The sequence below is a fragment of the Bradysia coprophila genome, unplaced genomic scaffold, assembly GCF_014529535.1.
Source record: "Bradysia coprophila strain Holo2 unplaced genomic scaffold, BU_Bcop_v1 contig_70, whole genome shotgun sequence".
NCBI lineage: Eukaryota > Metazoa > Arthropoda > Insecta > Diptera > Sciaridae > Bradysia > Bradysia coprophila.
This window is the reverse complement of record NW_023503941.1, coordinates 2,310,455-2,328,487: the sequence shown is the minus strand read 5'-3', so window position 1 is coordinate 2,328,487 and position 18,033 is coordinate 2,310,455. Positions and strand designations below refer to the sequence as shown.

Here is an 18,033-nt window from a genome sequence, read left to right as displayed (position 1 = left end):
AAGTATAATTACTCTTAGCTTGAAACTGAATAAGCTGGCAACACATTCCTACGTGTGTGCAAATAATGCTTTCTTTCCGGTATCCAAAACAATTTTTAAGATTATCTAGTTTTTCAATCTCGATCTCGGTTGCAAGGACCGATATTCCGTTTTTAGCCCCGTACGAAGTACAAAGGGGCTTATAGGATTACGATGCCGTGTGTAATTGATGGAATTCGAAGCAGACGGTAAGGGCAAAGTGTTTGCCTATGTTCATAGATGACGAATCTGCAATAAAAATTTTGTCTGTCCGTCTGTCACGTCGATATCTTGAGTAAATCAATTCACATTTCAAAAAAAAATTTTCCCTGAAAGATAGTCGAAATAGTGAGGCTAAGTTCGAAGATGGGCATATTCGGGTCGGCCCTTCGTGAGTTAGGGCCACCTAAGTGATTTAAGGTCTTTTGGTGATATTTATGGCAAAATAAACGATGGAAATGTAAATGACACGGCAAATGGTAGGTATTGTCAATACCAATCCAGGGAAAAAAAGTTTTTTTTAAATCGGGTGAGTGGACCGTGAGTTAGGGCCTTAGAAGTGAAATGCTACTAGGGCCCAATGTGTATTTTACATAGAACTCGAGTAAATTTCATTCGTTTTTCGTAATTTTTGTTTCATTTGGAAGGTAATCAAAAGCCGAATAGAATGTTGTTGAAAAAAAATTAAATTTGGGTCCTTGGACTAAGGCCACTACTAGGGCCCTATGTGTATTTCACATATAACTCGAGTAAATTTCATTCGTTTTTCGTAATTTTTGTTTCATTTGGAAGGTAATCAAAAGCCGAATAGAATGTTGTTGAAAAAAAATTAAATTTGGGTCCTTGGACTAAGGCCACTACTAGGGCCCTATGTGTATTTTACATATAACTCGAGCAAATTTCATCCGTTTTTCGTAATTTTTATTTCATTTGGAAGGTAATCAAAGGCCGAATAGAATGTAGTTGAAAAAAATTTTAAATTTGGGTCCTCGGACTGAGGCCGATACTAGGCCCTTCAAAAAAATAAAATTTTAGGGCGATTTGAAATTTTTGTTTCATTTGAAAGGAACGTCGTACGGGGCTTGGTAATTGCGCTATGCGCAATTTGTAAGATGTACACATTTCATAATAATTTTACTTTAACTACATTAACCGGCGCAATAGGCTTACGGTCAAAGTAGGGTGACAGACGCACTAGGGTCACGTACGCAATAGATATACGGGTTTGTACGAGGCTCAGTCGCAGCAAACGCTCCGACTGTTCTGATGGCTCGTTTTTAATAATTTCCCGATTTCTGGTCATTTCTCGATTTCCGGTCATTTTATCGCTTTTTTTCTGTGCCAGTTAGATAAGCCGGTATGCGGGTTTTCGGCAAAAAAATTGAGCGGTGTCCGTGTCCTGGATACCAGGGATACACATGATTTGCACATGCGAATTGGTAATAAATTTTTAAAAATCGATTTTAACGATTTTTGAATTCACTGAACTTTGCCGTAATTTTCATACAAAATTGTAGCGCATTTTCAGTTCAGTTGACATTTTGTACTGAAGTCATTGAAGTGCAGTTTAAGTTACCAATAGCCGCCATGTTTTTTTTTCGAGTCACCCCCATTGAAAAAATGGCGATCGGCTTAACCTTTTCACATAAAACCTTGATAGTGTGCCTCGCTAGCACTCGTTATGCAACTGTGTCTACTCTGTAAAATTTCCGTTCTCGGTCGGAGACATCAACTGTGACAGTTTGGATGAAAATTCGATCTATTCTATCTGTCAAAGTGACGTTTCAAACGTCAAACCAAAATTTTTCTGTCAAATAATTAAGAAGTAGCCTATTTTTCCTCAATTCTATCAGTGGAATAGACTTATAGTAAAATAAACGATTTTGTAATTAGTTACTATTGATATTGACTGGGTAGTAGGTGTTTGTGTAAAGGACTAAAGGGAAATCAGAGGAAATCATCCCGGAATTTATGAATGAGCAGAACACCGCCCTCTCCGTTCTGCACCATGCTTATTTGTTGGATGCTTTTTCTTCCACCGGAGCATGTACATTGTACATTGTATTTTGTTGCATACACTTTTAAAACTGCCTGCGGTTTACTGCTGTAAAAACTTCGCTACGAATGAAGAGAAGAGCATAATTTTCGAAATTTTAATAATTTTTTTTGTATTTTGTTTCCATTCGTTCGTTGTGATAAAAATATTTCCATTTTCATAACAAACATAATAGACACAAAAGCCACTCTTCTACAGTAACGACAGTACACATAACACACTTACAGGCATTATTTTGTGTATGTTGCCTTTTACCATTTACAAACCATCATAAACATAAATTTCTCTTCAGTCAGTTGAATTCACGGTCTTCATTTGACTAGGTCGTTAGTGTAGTTGTTTGTTTGGTGAATGCGGTGAACGGAGCATTTCGCTTCGAACTGTAAGACTTTTTACACACCGGGAAAACATTTCTTTTTTCTCTCGATTTCGTCGATTTTGTTAGTTTTTCGAACGGATGAAAAATAAGAAAAAAACAAATTTTTGTTTTATTTCGTAAACCGACGGCGCTCGTCCGATATTTATTGGAAATTTAAAAAAAAAATTGTTTTTAATCACACGGTCTACCACCGGACTATACATCGATTCGTTGTACCCGCGAGTGTTCGTCAGTGGTAAAAGAGGCTGACGGTTTCTTCTGTTTTCGTTTTACATCAAATTAATTTAATTGAAGCCAATTTTTCTGAACATTGTTTACCGTGTCGTCGTGTTAACATAATGTTGTTATTGTTACGGGTGCCGTGTGTGTATTGTATGTGTAATGGTGTTCAATACATTAAATTCATTATCTTAATTACTACTTAATACGAACCGTTACCGAGACTTGGAACGTGAACTTTAAAATGAAACATTGAAAACGTTACATCGGCAATAAGACGAACTCATTAACTATACAATATAATACGCCACTTCTATGGTCGTTCACATGTAATGTGTCTTCGAATTGAATTACAACTCCATTTTAGTAAAATCTTTGAGAAAATTCAATGATGAGATCTGATTTTATAAACGTTATGTTGTCCATTGAATGTTTACTACAATAAACGTCTCTGTAATGAAGGGCACACAAGAAAGTCTGCGGTTAAATTGGAATTTTTTTGTAGTTCAGTTAGTGCGAACCGAAAGATACTTCTGCGATCAATGAAAAAACTCAAGTTATCCCAATGTAGCCAGATGCCACTAGTCCTTGACTATGTACGGAAAGGGAACCGAGGAGCTTCGAAGACGAAAATTTGCAGTTCTGGGTAATACGGAGAACTAAGTTGGTACGCCTGTGACGAGATAGAAGAAACATGTGAATGACAGTTGTTGGCTCCTATGGAAGAGTTTGTGAGAGAATGTGTATGTAATTCTTTCAAATTCTCTCCCATTGGCTCCTAAACTGTCATTCCAATGTTCCTTCTATCTCGCCACAGGCGTACCAACTTATCATCGCTCTGAGGCAATATTATCGCTCAGGGATGATAATATTGATCATAGAAGCGATCATTAAGTGTGGTTTCCACTCAACAAAAATTGCTATGTGAGAGAGCCGTGAGAGAGCAAGCTGTCAAGCAAAAATTAAAAATAAAATCAATTTTGTCTCTCACACGGCGTATTGTTTTGGTAAGTGGAAATCAAGCCTTATCGTCCAGAAATCGATAATATCATCCAGAAGATGATAATTCTGTCCTGAATTTGATAACATTGCCCTGATGGTGATGATCGTCCACAAAATTGGAATATTACTGTCCAGAGGGTTAATTTCTAGGAATCGCCCTGAGGTAGATCCATCAACATTACCATCTCTGAGCGATAACATTGTCCGAAACTGCAAATTTTCGTCTTCTGGTCGATAATCACACGATTGAATTGTCGCGTCGTTCATAACCGTCACACGAAAATCATAAATCTTTCAACCATTTTTCTAAAATTCCGTTTTTTCCAACAATCTCGGAACCTTTTTGCGCGTTTCGAACGTTTGTTTGTAGCCGTGGTAGCCGCAAATTTTTCCAACATGCCTAGTGTACTGGTAGTGCTCGACCTCCTCTACCATCTCATACCACAGGCTAAACAAAATCATTTGTCTCTCAGGAAATATAAGTCAAAAACCAAAAGGTCACATTTTCGATGTTAGGCAATCTTGGCAATGGCACCTTTTGGACCATAGGTTTCTTCGGTAGATTTGTAGAGTTTTCAAAGCTCTACATCCCGCTAGAACATTGTTTTCAAAAAAACTCTCAACTTTCCGAATTATGACCATCGGAAACTTAAAGTCGCCCGGGGGGACTTCTTCCATGGCTCCATTGGATCCATCAACCACATGCCCGGACACAGTTTTCGATGATATACGTTTTCCGCACACAGGCTATCGCGGTCCTTAAAATTTGCAAAATTCGATACGCCCTAATGTCGAAATAACATGTGTTCTTCTGTCACGACATAACATTAGGAAAAAATTTCACTTTCCTCAGTACCCTCTCTACGCTGTCAAAATACCATCATATTCCTTTGTTTGTAGGATGAGCCACTGTTGACTAATTTCTTATTTTACATGTAAATTGCAAAGGCTACGTTGCATTTTTACCACCTTAATAGATGTAGTTAGGTTGCTAGAGGCGTATTGTCAGTTGACATCAACTCTGTTCAGTGCGGAGTAATCTGACTCAGATACTTAATACGTTTCCTCCGAGCCCTGTCCTCTCCTACGTACATAATGTAACAGGAACAATATTCAATTGCGTGACCTCTGCATCTGAAATCTAATCTCCATTGAGAAATCGTTAAACTCCAAGATTTTTCTCGGTGTTCGTTCTGTGTATGCATACAAGTCTCATTATACACCACGACGACGATATCAATTTATTTATTATGCCTCCGTTTTTCTAACATATATATCATAACAAAAATTCCATTATCAGAACGAATCTCTTTCACCATTCAGAGTCTTCTCTCCAATTTTGTTGTGTTTATAATAAATGTGAGTTGAAATTGAATGAAAATTAAATTCAATAAAAATTGAAGACAATTTTTTGTTGAATGGAACTGTGCGCGTTTTCTGTCTACACATAATCAGCTACTTTCTTCGTTTGGATAGAGAAGAAAAAAAAAAAACAAAAACAAAAAACGATTGAAGTTGAGAGTGAAAACTGACCGTAGCAACGAATCGGATAGTCTTAATGGGTAATTGAAATTGATTTTTTTCTCCAATAAATTTTAATTGAATATTTTGTGAAATTGCTAAGTTGTGTACAGTTCGGCGATAATGACCGTGGTATTTTCAGTTTATTTTTAATCTTAGGAAATTCGATTTTTTTCTAACGTTCATTACTAGTGAAAGAGTCGGTTTATTAGTTTAATTGAACGCAAATGAATTGAAATTCCGGTGAATGTGGACGTAATTTTCCAAAAATAATTTTTCTCAGTTTCTTCGTTAACGGTCTATTGTCTACTTACGGTTTCGATAAATTATTTTCGAATTCGAAAATTATTCCCAAATTTTGTCCAACGAAAAGTGTAAAGTATAGTTTCCACTTAAAAAGAGCACTCCGTTTACCTCCGTCTACATGACAGTTGTAAAATAGAACAAAAGAACTGTCACGCAAACGGAGTGGAAATTGAATTTATTTCAATTTTTTACTCCGTTTACGTGACAGTTCCTTTGTTCTGTTTTACAACTGTCATGTAAACGGAGGCTAAACGGAGTGCTCTTTTTAAGTGGAAATTATACTTAACGCGATATTTAGTGGCTGCGTCCGTCATTTCCGTACGTTAAAACGTATTCAATGATACGTTTGTGGCCCTAGCCCAGTCTAACATTAAACTGGCGTTCTTTCAAATTTTGTACACGGAAAGAATCATAAAGTCAACCAGAAATGCCTGATATAGTACCAACCATTTTTACTGTGCGTTGCATTAGACTAATATCACCGTTTTCACAGAGGGATTTTTAGACCCGTACGAAGTACTGGGGTCTTATGCGTTTACGCATACATCCGTAACACGTCGAATTGGACTCCCTGAGTAAGGGGAAACCTATTGTGGTTGTCTAGAGATGCCAAATCAGTGAAAAAAAATGTCCGTCTGTCCGTCTGTCCGTCTGCACGATAGCTTGAGTAAAACGCTTCCGATTTTGAAAATTCTTTTTTTTCCCGTTTGGTAATGTCAAAAGACAGGCTAAGTTCGAAGATGAGTGATTTTGGATCGACCCCTCCCGAGCTGTGGCCCAATAAGTGCTTTACGGTTTTTCGAAGATATATCCGGACATTTAAACGTTAAACTTGTAAGTGATACGTCAAATAAAAGGTACTTACAATACCGATCGACAAAAAAAAAGTTTATGGAAATCGGATGACCGACTCGTGTGTTAGACCCCTTGGTGTGGAACAGGCACAGGGCGGCAAGCAGTTTTTGCTTGTAGGTCGGCCACATTTGAACATATTTCGTCTGTTTTAGCTTTATTAGATAGGTGTTGACCGTACCAATCAGGGAAAAAAAGTTTTTGAAATTATGTTCTCCGGAGCGTGAGCTAGGTCTCTTGGAGTGAGCTCTTATCTGGCTACTCGGCCGTACAGTGAACGTGGAGCATTTTGTCAATATCTCGAGTAAATTTTGACCGAATTTCATGAATTTTTTTTTGTTTGAAAGGTATTAACGAATGTAAAGCGTCGGTAAAATTTCCGGTCCCCTAACAAAATGGCTGCCGGTGGCCATATTGGATTTTATTAAAAGTGATATAAAGTGGGGAAAATGGTACTTAGAGTGTTTCTGTTAACATGGAAATAATTTGTTATGTGTGTGGGGTGTTTCAGGCATTCCATGTATGGACATCTATATATATCTATATTCACCTATATTGAGCTATATACAGGCATATAGAGCTATATAATAGCAAATTCATTTGTGGAATGTTTATTTATAGTGAAATATAGGTAAATATAGCGGTATATAGCTGTTTAAATAGGAATTTATGAAAGTTGAATTCGTACGGGGCTGTCTATATTGCCTCCGGCAATTTATTTGTATATGATAATAAGGCAAGGAAAGATAATGTAAGTGATTTTAAAGGGCGAATAGCTTTTCAGTAGAGAATGAAGTAAAAGAAATGAAGAGTTTCACAGTAAAGGCTTTTGATACGAATAGGTGTTTCGTAAGGGTCGGCGTTAGCTATGTTTTTTTTTCAAAAACTGAAACGCCGGCTGAAATCGGATGCATTTCCCATTGGACCTCGTTAAGTGAGCCTAGAAAGGTATTTGTCCTTAGAAGCCAAAAGCACTTTTAAAACGCCGCTTCTGTGGCTATTGGGAGAGAACTAGCACTTTTTGGACTGAGATTTCTTCTGGTACTTGAAACGTACAAGGCCGTGTGAGGTTTTATTAGAAAGGCAATTTCATGTGTTCTCAAGGCATGGAGGCTTGGAAGCATCTACGATGAACTATTAGCATTTAAAGTGTTAAAGTTACTTGCCCTGAAAGTATGTGAAATTACCGTTCTAATGACACCCCACAAGACCTTGTACACTTCATGTACCTGAAGAAATCTCAGTCGGAAAAGTACGAGTTTTCGGTTTTTGATCACCTCCCATCAGCCACACAAGCTTCGAAGAATTTGTAGATTCGAGGCACTTAGCGTTTTGTGAAAAGAATACCTCACCTCAGAATGTAAGCCTAACAGTTACGGAATTTGGAATAATTCTTCAACCTCAACTACGACCAGTAGCACTATTGACCTCGACTTCGACTTCGACAGGCAATCTTTCAAATTTGTCTCGGCTTATTTTCAGCTGGTTATACACTACTACGCGCATGTACATACTGTTCAATCCGTGTAAGCACTCATTACCAGTTTTGGCTGAATGAGTGAACCAGCCGAAAATCAGCTGAAACAAACTAAGAATGAAATTTGATTGCCCTTTCCTGTCGGTCGGTTCTTCATTGAAATATACTCAATATGGGCCAGAATTTTTCGGAACCGTTCATAAAGTATGTCCCGCACGTAGGGGATATTCAACCTTATGCCGAGTCAAATCTGATTGTTCTAGAAAAAATCCCTTGGACTGTCATTGGTGCCTATTCTGACCAGTCCTACGAGTTTCAGATCTATCACGGAACAGCAAAAGCGTAATGAAGAGACTATGCCAGGTAGTGACGGGAGCACTGTCTCCAATGCTTACATGTTGCTCACTAAATATTCGAATCTCTGGCTAAGTTTTCGAAATTGCTTCTGTCCAACCAAGGAATACATTTGCGGAGTGTCACTCTTGTCACGTTCGTGTTTTCTCAGTTTGTTGTGTGTAAATTTATGTCGGCAACATTTTAAACTCAATGACGAGTTCGGGGACATATCAGAAATAGTCAACGTACATTTTCAACATGCTCAGCATTCTGATCTAATAATTTGTTTCGTTTCGTAAAACCTGCTTTAAACGTACACATAACAACGTAAAGCATCAAAGCTGGGCATTTCGGAAAAGTACAGTACTGCACACACCAAAGCATAGGTGTATACTATCGTGTATAAGCGCACACATTAATTTATTGTCACCGCCGGAACATTAGCATAAATTAAGTTAACTTTTGTGTGGACAGATAAGAACATTTTTCATTTTTTTCTTTAAATTTCGAAACGAATGCAAGGTGAGCGGTTCATCAAGGGTCAATGGCATTCCCTAAAATCTGTTTTCGGTGTTTCTTGTTTATTCCACTAACTGATGGAAGGTTATAAGTGTACAATTAGGAATGCATTTCGGTGAGCAGTGACTAGACTGGTTCTGAGTTATACTTACAACGTATCAATAAGGCTTTGGTTCTGTAATTACAATGAATGGAATAGTTGTGTACATAACAAGGGGGAAATGATTTTTTTGCGAGTATGGAGTGTTGCAATCCAAGCCTAAGGCTGAAAACAAACGAGACAATAGTTATTTGCGTATCGATTGAGGAGGCTGAAAGAGTTACGTATTAAGTTTTATCGCATACGCGGTGTGATTCCCCGAAAAAATTATTCACCTATATATATAAACAAACATTATACTTCTGTAAATTGTCAAAGTGTCATTCGCATATCTTGTTGTCTCGTTTTCGCTTATGCGATAAAAAAGAATATGCACGTATGACAAGCCGTCTCGGCAAGCCTCGACCGCTTTGTCATACGTGCATAATATTTATTATATGCTGCCTACTGTGAACGAAAGTTGAAAAATGTAAACCCACGGGCCGAAAGTGACAAAAATGTAAGCCAAAGGGGCGAAAGCGAAACTTTCGCCGCGTGGGCTTACATATCAGTCACTTTCGGCCCGTGGGTTTACATTTTTTCTTTCAACCCGCAGTAGGAAGCATATAAAACGTGTTTTAGTCCTAGTTTTCATTGACAAATGCAGCAATCGCAATTTTCTAACTTTATTTGACAGTTGCGACAATTTCGTCATGAAAACAAGGACCAAAACACGTTTTGAATGTCTCGTTTGTTTTCAGCATAAAGCAAGGGTTGCATGCATACTCACCAAAATCAATGACTTTTGTGTATCCCCACAAGCGATGATTTTACACGCATTTCATGCAAAACAAAAAACAGCAAAGAGAGTGTTAGGAATTCCACGAGTGTTTCCACTGGTCTAAGTAGAAATGAATCAAGTCACCTCTTGAAATAAAAATGATCGAAGTAGACAAAGCTTTGATATAAATACGAGGTGCTTGTAAGAAGTAAAATCAGAATAAACATGAACGTAGAAAGGGCAACACGCCCGAAATAAGTGTTACATTCTCAGTAGAAAGAATTTAGCTTTCTGGCACTGTGATGTCAAGAGATTACTTGATTAAATTAATTTCGTTGAGTGGAAACACTCGTGGAATTCGGAACACTCCCATCTGTGGTTTTCGAGTGAAGAGAGGAAACCGCACACAACAATTCCACGTTCATTGATCTTCCTCCCAACTTGTCAATGCGAGATGCAATTCCCCAGTTATACATTGACTGTTTTCTTAGATTGAACAAATTCTTTAACGAATGACCATCCACTTTCTCTCAGTTGACGAACTCTTCTCAATGGTTGACCAAACTCACTTCGGTTTGTTTCAACTTTACAGTGATCGTAAACTTTTTAACGGAATTACCAACCAAACGTTTAGATTTGAACAAATCTTCCTCTTGTGTACCCAACTGAACCGGTCCTGTCTCGGTCGCCATATTCGAAATTTTTAGACTTATCGGCTGGCTGGTTATTGCTACGGCAATAAACTGTAATTCTAACTGGCTACGGTTAGGATCATACCATCGCCTACATTTGAGAAAAATACTATATATTGGGCTTGTTGCCCGTTCAACGTTCATGTTTATTCTAAATTTCATTCATACAAGCACCTCGTATTTATACTTAATTCTTGGCTCACTTTGACCAATTTCATTCCAAGAGTTGATTCATTTAATCTTTGAACAGTGGAAGCACTCGTGGAATACAGAACAAAGAGTGACAGAATTGACTACGTCTTCGTATGCGTCAATTCACAACCAACGTACTAAAAGAACAGGTTAAGACGACTCTGAGTTGATCACGAAGGCTACGGTGACATACAAATTGCGTCAGAGGCTGCGAAGTTTATATAAAAAAGGCAACTTAACAAAAACAAAATTCTGAATTTTCCTAAAAAAAACATTTTCTTCAAGTTGATTTCACACACAATCTGGTGTCACCCGCCTTCGTGGTTGTCTTAACCTGTTCTTTCAGAACCTTGTTCATAACGAATCGCATGCATGCAAACGGTCTTTTCCACACCTTGACGCGCCTTTCCACGCCTTTCGAATAGATTTTGACGCGTGATTTTCCATTATTTTCACATTGATCTTGTCTTCTGCTTCCTCTTGTTTGTACACAAAATAATTGACCGTTTACCGATCAGACGTCAAATGTTCATTGCTCAAGCTAATATTCATCTTTTGCAACTCTGCACGTGGTTGAATTTCTTTACTATTGTTCAGCAATGCACAATTTGCCAGAATAAATTTACGTGCAACAACAAATGTCTCGCCAAGGCCTACGTTCACACGCAAGGAAAAATATTGAAGTAGTTATTTGCATCACTCGACTTCGTCTCGACGAAACATACAAACTTATGCAAAAATTATTCTCTCGGTATACGAATTTCAACAAACAAACAAACCATGAAATACACAAACAACAAAACCAAATATAATGCACACCGTTCAAGGTTGAACTTGAATGTATAGAAGAAGAATGAGAATAAAAGCGAAACCGAAAATCCGCGATATAAAGCCGAACGAGTTGATCGTTCGATGTGCATCACACTACTCGTTGATACGGAGAGTAAGCTCCGCCTTCGTATCAAATTTCTCTCTTTGACGAATAACATAAACAAACTCCATCATTAAGGAAAACATCGCCTGGATCCCTAGACCTGTTTGCCAGGTCTGCTGAGATAGAACTAAAAAAGTGTGGTTTCCGATAACTTTTCACGCGTGATATACAGTGTTTTCATGGTTTTGAATTTTCATCTCGTGCTCACGCCGAAAATTCCGAGATAATTTAGACAGAGTGGTCAAGTTCGGGTCTTGGAAAATAAACTCAAAAATGCATCTTCGTCTGTACCATCCTTTACATATTACTGCTGCTGTTACTATTTCATCCTGATGTTGATCAGTTCACCACAGTCTTAATCTCCCAGATCGTCTTTACGGTAGCCGTGTAACATAACAACCATGTCACTCGCGCGTTTTGAAGAGATGAATGCATTTTTGAAGACCTCTGATCTGTTCTGTGCCCACATGGGTACGCTTCTAGGTGCTCCTAGACTCTTTGCCTGTGTACCACTTCCAGAACGAGAGTTTTCATTTGTCATTGTCTGATTGTATTGGACGTGCCATTTCGAACCGGATTTCAGGAATGACCACTTGTGCCTGCACTTGCGTAACAACGGAAAAACAAATTCCACCAACTGCATATGAATGTCTATCTGTTTTCGAATTAAATGGTAAATCTTCCCTGTCTGTATACGGTTCAGTGCCATAACGATTTCGTTTGAATGTTTACCTAGACCTGTGTGCGTATATGCACCTACATGGATGTGTAGCGTTAATAACGTCTGTTACATCACCATGTTTGTTTATTTACATATCTCTAATTAATGCATATAGTGGATGAACGCTCCGTTGCATCTACCTTCAGCATTTCATTTTGATTTGAATTTTTTATTGTAAATTCAACGAGTGACATTATGTCACTTTCATCAATGAAATCATTAAAAACAGTGATGAGCGGCGGTCAAGATGGTTGGCTGGTTCAGGTGGTTTTTTTTGGGGGGCGATGATGATCAATCGAAAAATTGTGTAGCAATGCGGTTGATGCATGCTTGATGTGAGGGAAATGAAGCAAGATACACGCACGTTCTTAAGGCCAGGTTACGGTCTTTACTATCGCAAAGATGTAAACGAGCGTAACCCGGCCTTAAGGCCAGGTTACGGTCTTTACTATCGCAAAGATGTAAACGAGCGTAACCCGGCCTTAAGGCCAGGTTACGGTCTTTACTATCGCAAAGATGTAAACGAGCGTAACCCGGCCTTAAGGCCAGGTTACGGTCTTTACTATCGCAAAGATGTAAACGAGCGTAACCCGGCCTTAAGGCCAGGTTACGGTCTTTACTATCGCAAAGATGTAAACGAGCGTAACCCGGCCTTAAGGCCAGGTTACGGTCTTTACTATCGCAAAGATGTAAACGAGCGTAACCCGGCCTTAAGGCCAGGTTACGGTCTTTACTATCGCAAAGATGTAAACGAGCGTAACCCGGCCTTAAGGCCAGGTTACGGTCTTTACTATCGCAAAGATGTAAACGAGCGTAACCCGGCCTTAAGGCCAGGTTACGGTCTTTACTATCGCAAAGATGTAAACGAGCGTAACCCGGCCTTAAGGCCAGGTTACGGTCTTTACTATCGCAAAGATGTAAACGAGCGTAACCCGGCCTTAAGGCCAGGTTACGGTCTTTACTATCGCAAAGATGTAAACGAGCGTAACCCGGCCTTAAGGCCAGGTTACGGTCTTTACTATCGCAAAGATGTAAACGAGCGTAACCCGGCCTTAAGGCCAGGTTACGGTCTTTACTATCGCAAAGATGTAAACGAGCGTAACCCGGCCTTAAGGCCAGGTTACGGTCTTTACTATCGCAAAGATGTAAACGAGCGTAACCCGGCCTTAAGGCCAGGTTACGGTCTTTACTATCGCAAAGATGTAAACGAGCGTAACCCGGCCTTAAGGCCAGGTTACGGTCTTTACTATCGCAAAGATGTAAACGAGCGTAACCCGGCCTTAAGGCCAGGTTACGGTCTTTACTATCGCAAAGATGTAAACGAGCGTAACCCGGCCTTAAGGCCAGGTTACGGTCTTTACTATCGCAAAGATGTAAACGAGCGTAACCCGGCCTTAAGGCCAGGTTACGGTCTTTACTATCGCAAAGATGTAAACGAGCGTAACTCGGCCTTAAGGCCAGGTTACGGTCTTTACTATCGCAAAGATGTAAACGAGCGTAACCCGGCCTTAAGGCCAGGTTACGGTCTTTACTATCGCAAAGATGTAAACGAGCGTAACCCGGCCTTAAGGCCAGGTTACGGTCTTTACTATCGCAAAGATGTAAACGAGCGTGACCCGGCCTTAAGGCCAGGTTACGGTCTTTACTATTGCAAAGATGTAAACGAGCGTAACCCGGTCTTAAGGCCAGGTTACGGTCTTTACTATTGCAAAGATGTAAACGAGCGTAACCCGGTCTTAAGGCCAGGTTACGGTCTTTACTATCGCAAAGATGTTAACCGGCCTTAAGGCCAGGTTACGGTCTTTACTATCGCAAAGATGTAAACGAGCGTAACCCGGCCTTAAGCGCATGACAATATTTCGTACACAAAATTCAACTAAAAGTCGAAAATCTAAGTTCGGTCTTGCTGGATGCAAGCGACTTTAAGTAATTTGTGCAACAAGTTTCGTATGAAGGTAAATTGATCGAGAATTTGATGCACTGCGAATGAATGACTGACAGACTGACAGATCTGTTGTTACACAAAATATCAGTTCAACGAACCCTGTTCACGGTTCAAGTGGTATCCGATTCCACTCCCTCGTTTCAATGAATCCATCACCCGAAATTGATTCAAATTCGTTCTTTTCTCTCCCTTCCAGAATCACCACATCGATATGTCGAAAGTGATGTCAACATTCACTACAAGACGCCCGTTCGATTCGAATACAAAGATCCAATGTCCGAATCGGAACTGGCATACCGTCAGGCTGAACAGATGAAAAAACTGTACCAGGAAGAGCGTCGCCGAAAATACTTACTAGAAATGCAGGACATGAGCAATCGTCGTCACACCGACAACTTTACGCCGTCACAAAAGTCACCGATCGCCTTGAATCGATACGATGATTTCGGACCGGACGCATCACCAAAGTCACCGTTACTGCCACGAACCGTTGCCCGTGCATTGTACAATTTCCAGGGTCAGACGGCAAGGTAATCAGAAAGTTTGAACAACTAATCTCGGCCAGAGATTTAATTGATGCATCTTTGAAGCAGGGAGTTGAGCTTCAAGAAGGGAGACATCATTTACATACGACGAGAAATCGATAAAAATTGGTATGAAGGAGAACATAACGCTGCCGTTGGACTGCTGCCATCCAACTATATCGAGGTTAGGTTCCTTTTCGTTCGACTTTTAATTTCGCTTTCGTTTCCTAACCGAATCGTGTCGTCCCAATGACAGATAATAACCAGAGATGGCATCCGTATCACACAGAAGAAGTTACCAGAAGGACAAGCCCGTGCAAAATTTAACTTCCACGCCCAATCTGTAAGTTTGCTTCGATCGAAAAGTATCTTTGAGTGTCCTTGTTGACCGTTTTATACGATCCGATTCGGCAGGCCATAGAACTATCGTTAAACAAAGGTGAACTGGTCGCATTGACTCGACGCGTAGATGACAATTGGTTTGAAGGTCGAATCGCTAATCGAAAAGGAATATTCCCAGTTTCTTATGTTGATGTAAGACGACGACGACGGCTGGAACGAATGTGACTCTCATTGACACTAACTCCCAATCCGCCCTTTAGGTCTTAACGGATATTGGTGCCGATTCAACGCCAATCATTTCATCGAAACCAATTGGTTCACCAGCCGCCCATTCGTTGACACTAGCCCCGTCACCGGACTACTCAGTTATTCGGCCGAATTTCGTGTCCGATTTAAGTGCCGGCATAGTTCCGCAATCGAATGGCTACCAATCGAACGGAGTGGTGCGAGAAACAAAAACCATACAGAAGACGGAAGTGCTGCACGTGGACACCAATTCCGAGCCAGTGGCGTAAGTCTGATTTTTTGCATTGTCTTTAGGTGTTGGGACGATATTTGCCGTTGAGGTTGGTTCCGTTTAACTGACTCGAATAGCACTTCGTGACTTCGTCTCAAGTTTCTTTGGGAAATACCACTGAGCTAACCATTACTAGCCGCAGTGATGAACGAGAAACGGTATCTGATCGTCACCACTTACAATTCCCTTGACGGAACAATTCAAGGTTGGGGAGAATCGCATGGAAGTTTGTAATGATCTGGAGTAGTCGTAATTGCCAAAAAGACATTTATGTCGAGGAGTTGTAACAGTACAAGTTTACAACTCGCGACAGTTACACCACCTTCTGCTGCTCTTACTTCTAAATGAGCGTCGCCTAAAACGATTTTTTTTCTTTCTTTCGATCGAATCAGATACCGAGCCATCTACAAATACCGGCCGCAAAATTCCGACGAATTGGAATTGCAAGAGGGCGACATTGTCTATGTTCTGGAAAAATGTGACGACGGCTGGTTTGTTGGCACATCGCAGCGAACGGGCTATTTCGGCACCTTCCCGGGCAACTACGTCGAAAGGAACTAACGGTCGTCCGCCCTTCTTCGATTGTTAATTTTATAAATGCGAGAGAGATTTTCGTTTAATTTATTTTCTTTTTTCGTTTTTCTTCCTTCCTATTCCTCCTCTTCATCGGCCTTCAAGTTGGCTTTGAAGGGGAGCGGGAGGGTTTATTACTAATTTTTACACTTGCGTTTGTTTTCGTTCCGATTGTTTTAAATTTTCAATTTTTTTTTGTTGTTTAAATTTTAACATTTAATCGTTGAATTGCACAATTTTAATTTACAAAAAAAAAATTATGAAAAAACAGCTTCAAAATATACCAAAAGATATAAAAATGCGGGAAATATTGCGTCGTTAATGGACCGAGAGCCGATGTGCATATCAGACTCTCCGATATATCCGGGTCACGATTTTAAAACCTATGCCACACACGCTATTTGAGGCGAAAAATTGTCAATCTTCATTTACATTGCAGAGAAGTCAATTTGGTGTAGTTACGAAACAAAGATCTTCTGGCCAGATGAAGGATGAAAATTGAAAATAAATTTTTTATTGAAAGTACTGTCGGGCCGAAGAAGTCAAACTGTCGGGTTCCACGGCAACCATTCAATAAAATTTTAATTTTCAAATTTTGTTTCCTTATTATCTCACTACTGCCATTCAGGTCCTCAGGGCCTTTAGGTCCTTAGGCTCAAAACAAAATTGAGAAAAATAGTGATTTGTCAACCTAGCGAAAAAAAATGTTGGAAATTTCACTTCGAGGAGGTTTTTTGTGGCCAGAGCGAAGCGACTGCCACAGAAGTCACCCGAGAAAATGAAATTTCCAACTTTTTTCCCAAGGTCAACAACACAACGTTTTTCACAACAAAGGCTCCCAACGTTTCAGCTGAGGTCACGAAAAGACTACTTTCTCGCCTGCGTTGTGAAAAAATGTTTATCATCCATGCGCGGCTCGAATAACCTTATTTTCTGCACTTAAATGCGGTGATAAGATGACGTTTTGTTGACGCTTTCACTGATGACAGTTCATGTGAGAATATCCTTAATTTATCAACTCTGGTGTCTCCCATGGGGTGAAAAAGCTTTTTTTTACAACACAGGCGAGTAAATACTCATTTTCAAACTTCGAAAGTGTGAAAAAAATCGGAAAATATGAAATTTCATTTTCTCTGGCGACAACAACTCCATCATTATACAATTTTCAACTTTTCTTCCCTCGTTGAACAAATAACTGTTACTCCTTGCAACTGTCACTTTGATTTTGGTTTTGAAAAATGGTGAAACCAACTGATGTGTTTGTTTAATGAATAGAAATGGTGATTCAAGCCACGCACAGATGAAGTGTGATCACCTCGGGGGAAAATAGTAAATTCCAACTCGAGTGAATCGCGGCTCTAGCTTCGCTCTGGACTCAAACTTTCGTCTTAATGGGTAAACAAATGGCCATATACCACATTAGGTAGTGTAATAACATGACAATACGTAGGTTTCGAACTGATGTGACGTGATCGTCTGAGGGACTGCAATGCACATCGGCTTCCTGTCTATCAACTATTGAACATTTTCTATTTGTTTTGTTTTTGACGAAGAAAAAACACGACGAAAAAAGGAGATAAAAGTATGTGGAACATATATATCAAATGGAGAAATAAATTTTAAGATTTTCGAAAATGAAATAATTTAATTATTGCCTTACTAGTCAGTCAAAACTTCCCAAATAAATGAATAAAAATGGAAAGAGAAAGAGAGAGGAAAATTTTATTGAATATTTTGAAAATTTTGTTTTTTTTTTGTCTAATTTATTAGAAAAGTTTTTGAATGGAAAAAACGAACAAACATAAAAAAGAAATGTAGAAAAATCTAACATTTAAGTTCTCTTGAACATATTCACAATTTATTGGAAATAATAGTTTTTCTTCCAGCGTACATTACATACCTAGTATCAAAATAACATTTCGGTCGAAGAGAGGAAGCCAACCATTTTGTTAAGTTGAAAATTTGAACAAATTTCGCGATCAAAGATTTCGGTTTTGTCTCCAATCAAGCTGAAAAAATCTGACGGAAAAATTCAGGTCGTTACAGTG

The 18,033-nt window shown here is 39.3% G+C and overlaps 1 protein-coding gene across 7 annotated transcripts in view; it reads left to right on the top strand.

The window, feature by feature from the left end:
• The window catches only part of LOC119083642 (sorbin and SH3 domain-containing protein 1), an 84,774-nt gene extending 68,481 nt beyond the window's left edge, over nt 1-16,293 (top strand). For 4 of the 7 annotated variants that reach the window (XM_037193386.1, XM_037193385.1, XM_037193383.1 and 1 more), the window contains 6 exons: nt 14,226-14,559; nt 14,620-14,737; nt 14,810-14,896; nt 14,968-15,087; nt 15,156-15,406; nt 15,805-16,293. In XM_037193386.1, coding sequence (XP_037049281.1) covers nt 14,226-14,559; nt 14,620-14,737; nt 14,810-14,896; nt 14,968-15,087; nt 15,156-15,406; nt 15,805-15,973 — 1,079 coding nt within the window. In that variant the 3' untranslated portion in view covers nt 15,974-16,293. Of the gene's footprint in view, nt 1-5,043; nt 5,237-14,225; nt 14,560-14,619; nt 14,738-14,809; nt 14,897-14,967; nt 15,088-15,155; nt 15,407-15,804 lie in introns of those variants that run through there. The other 3 variants (XM_037193384.1, XM_037193388.1, XM_037193389.1) reach the window with 2 other exon arrangements.
• Nucleotides 16,294-18,033: the final 1,740 nt, after the last annotated feature.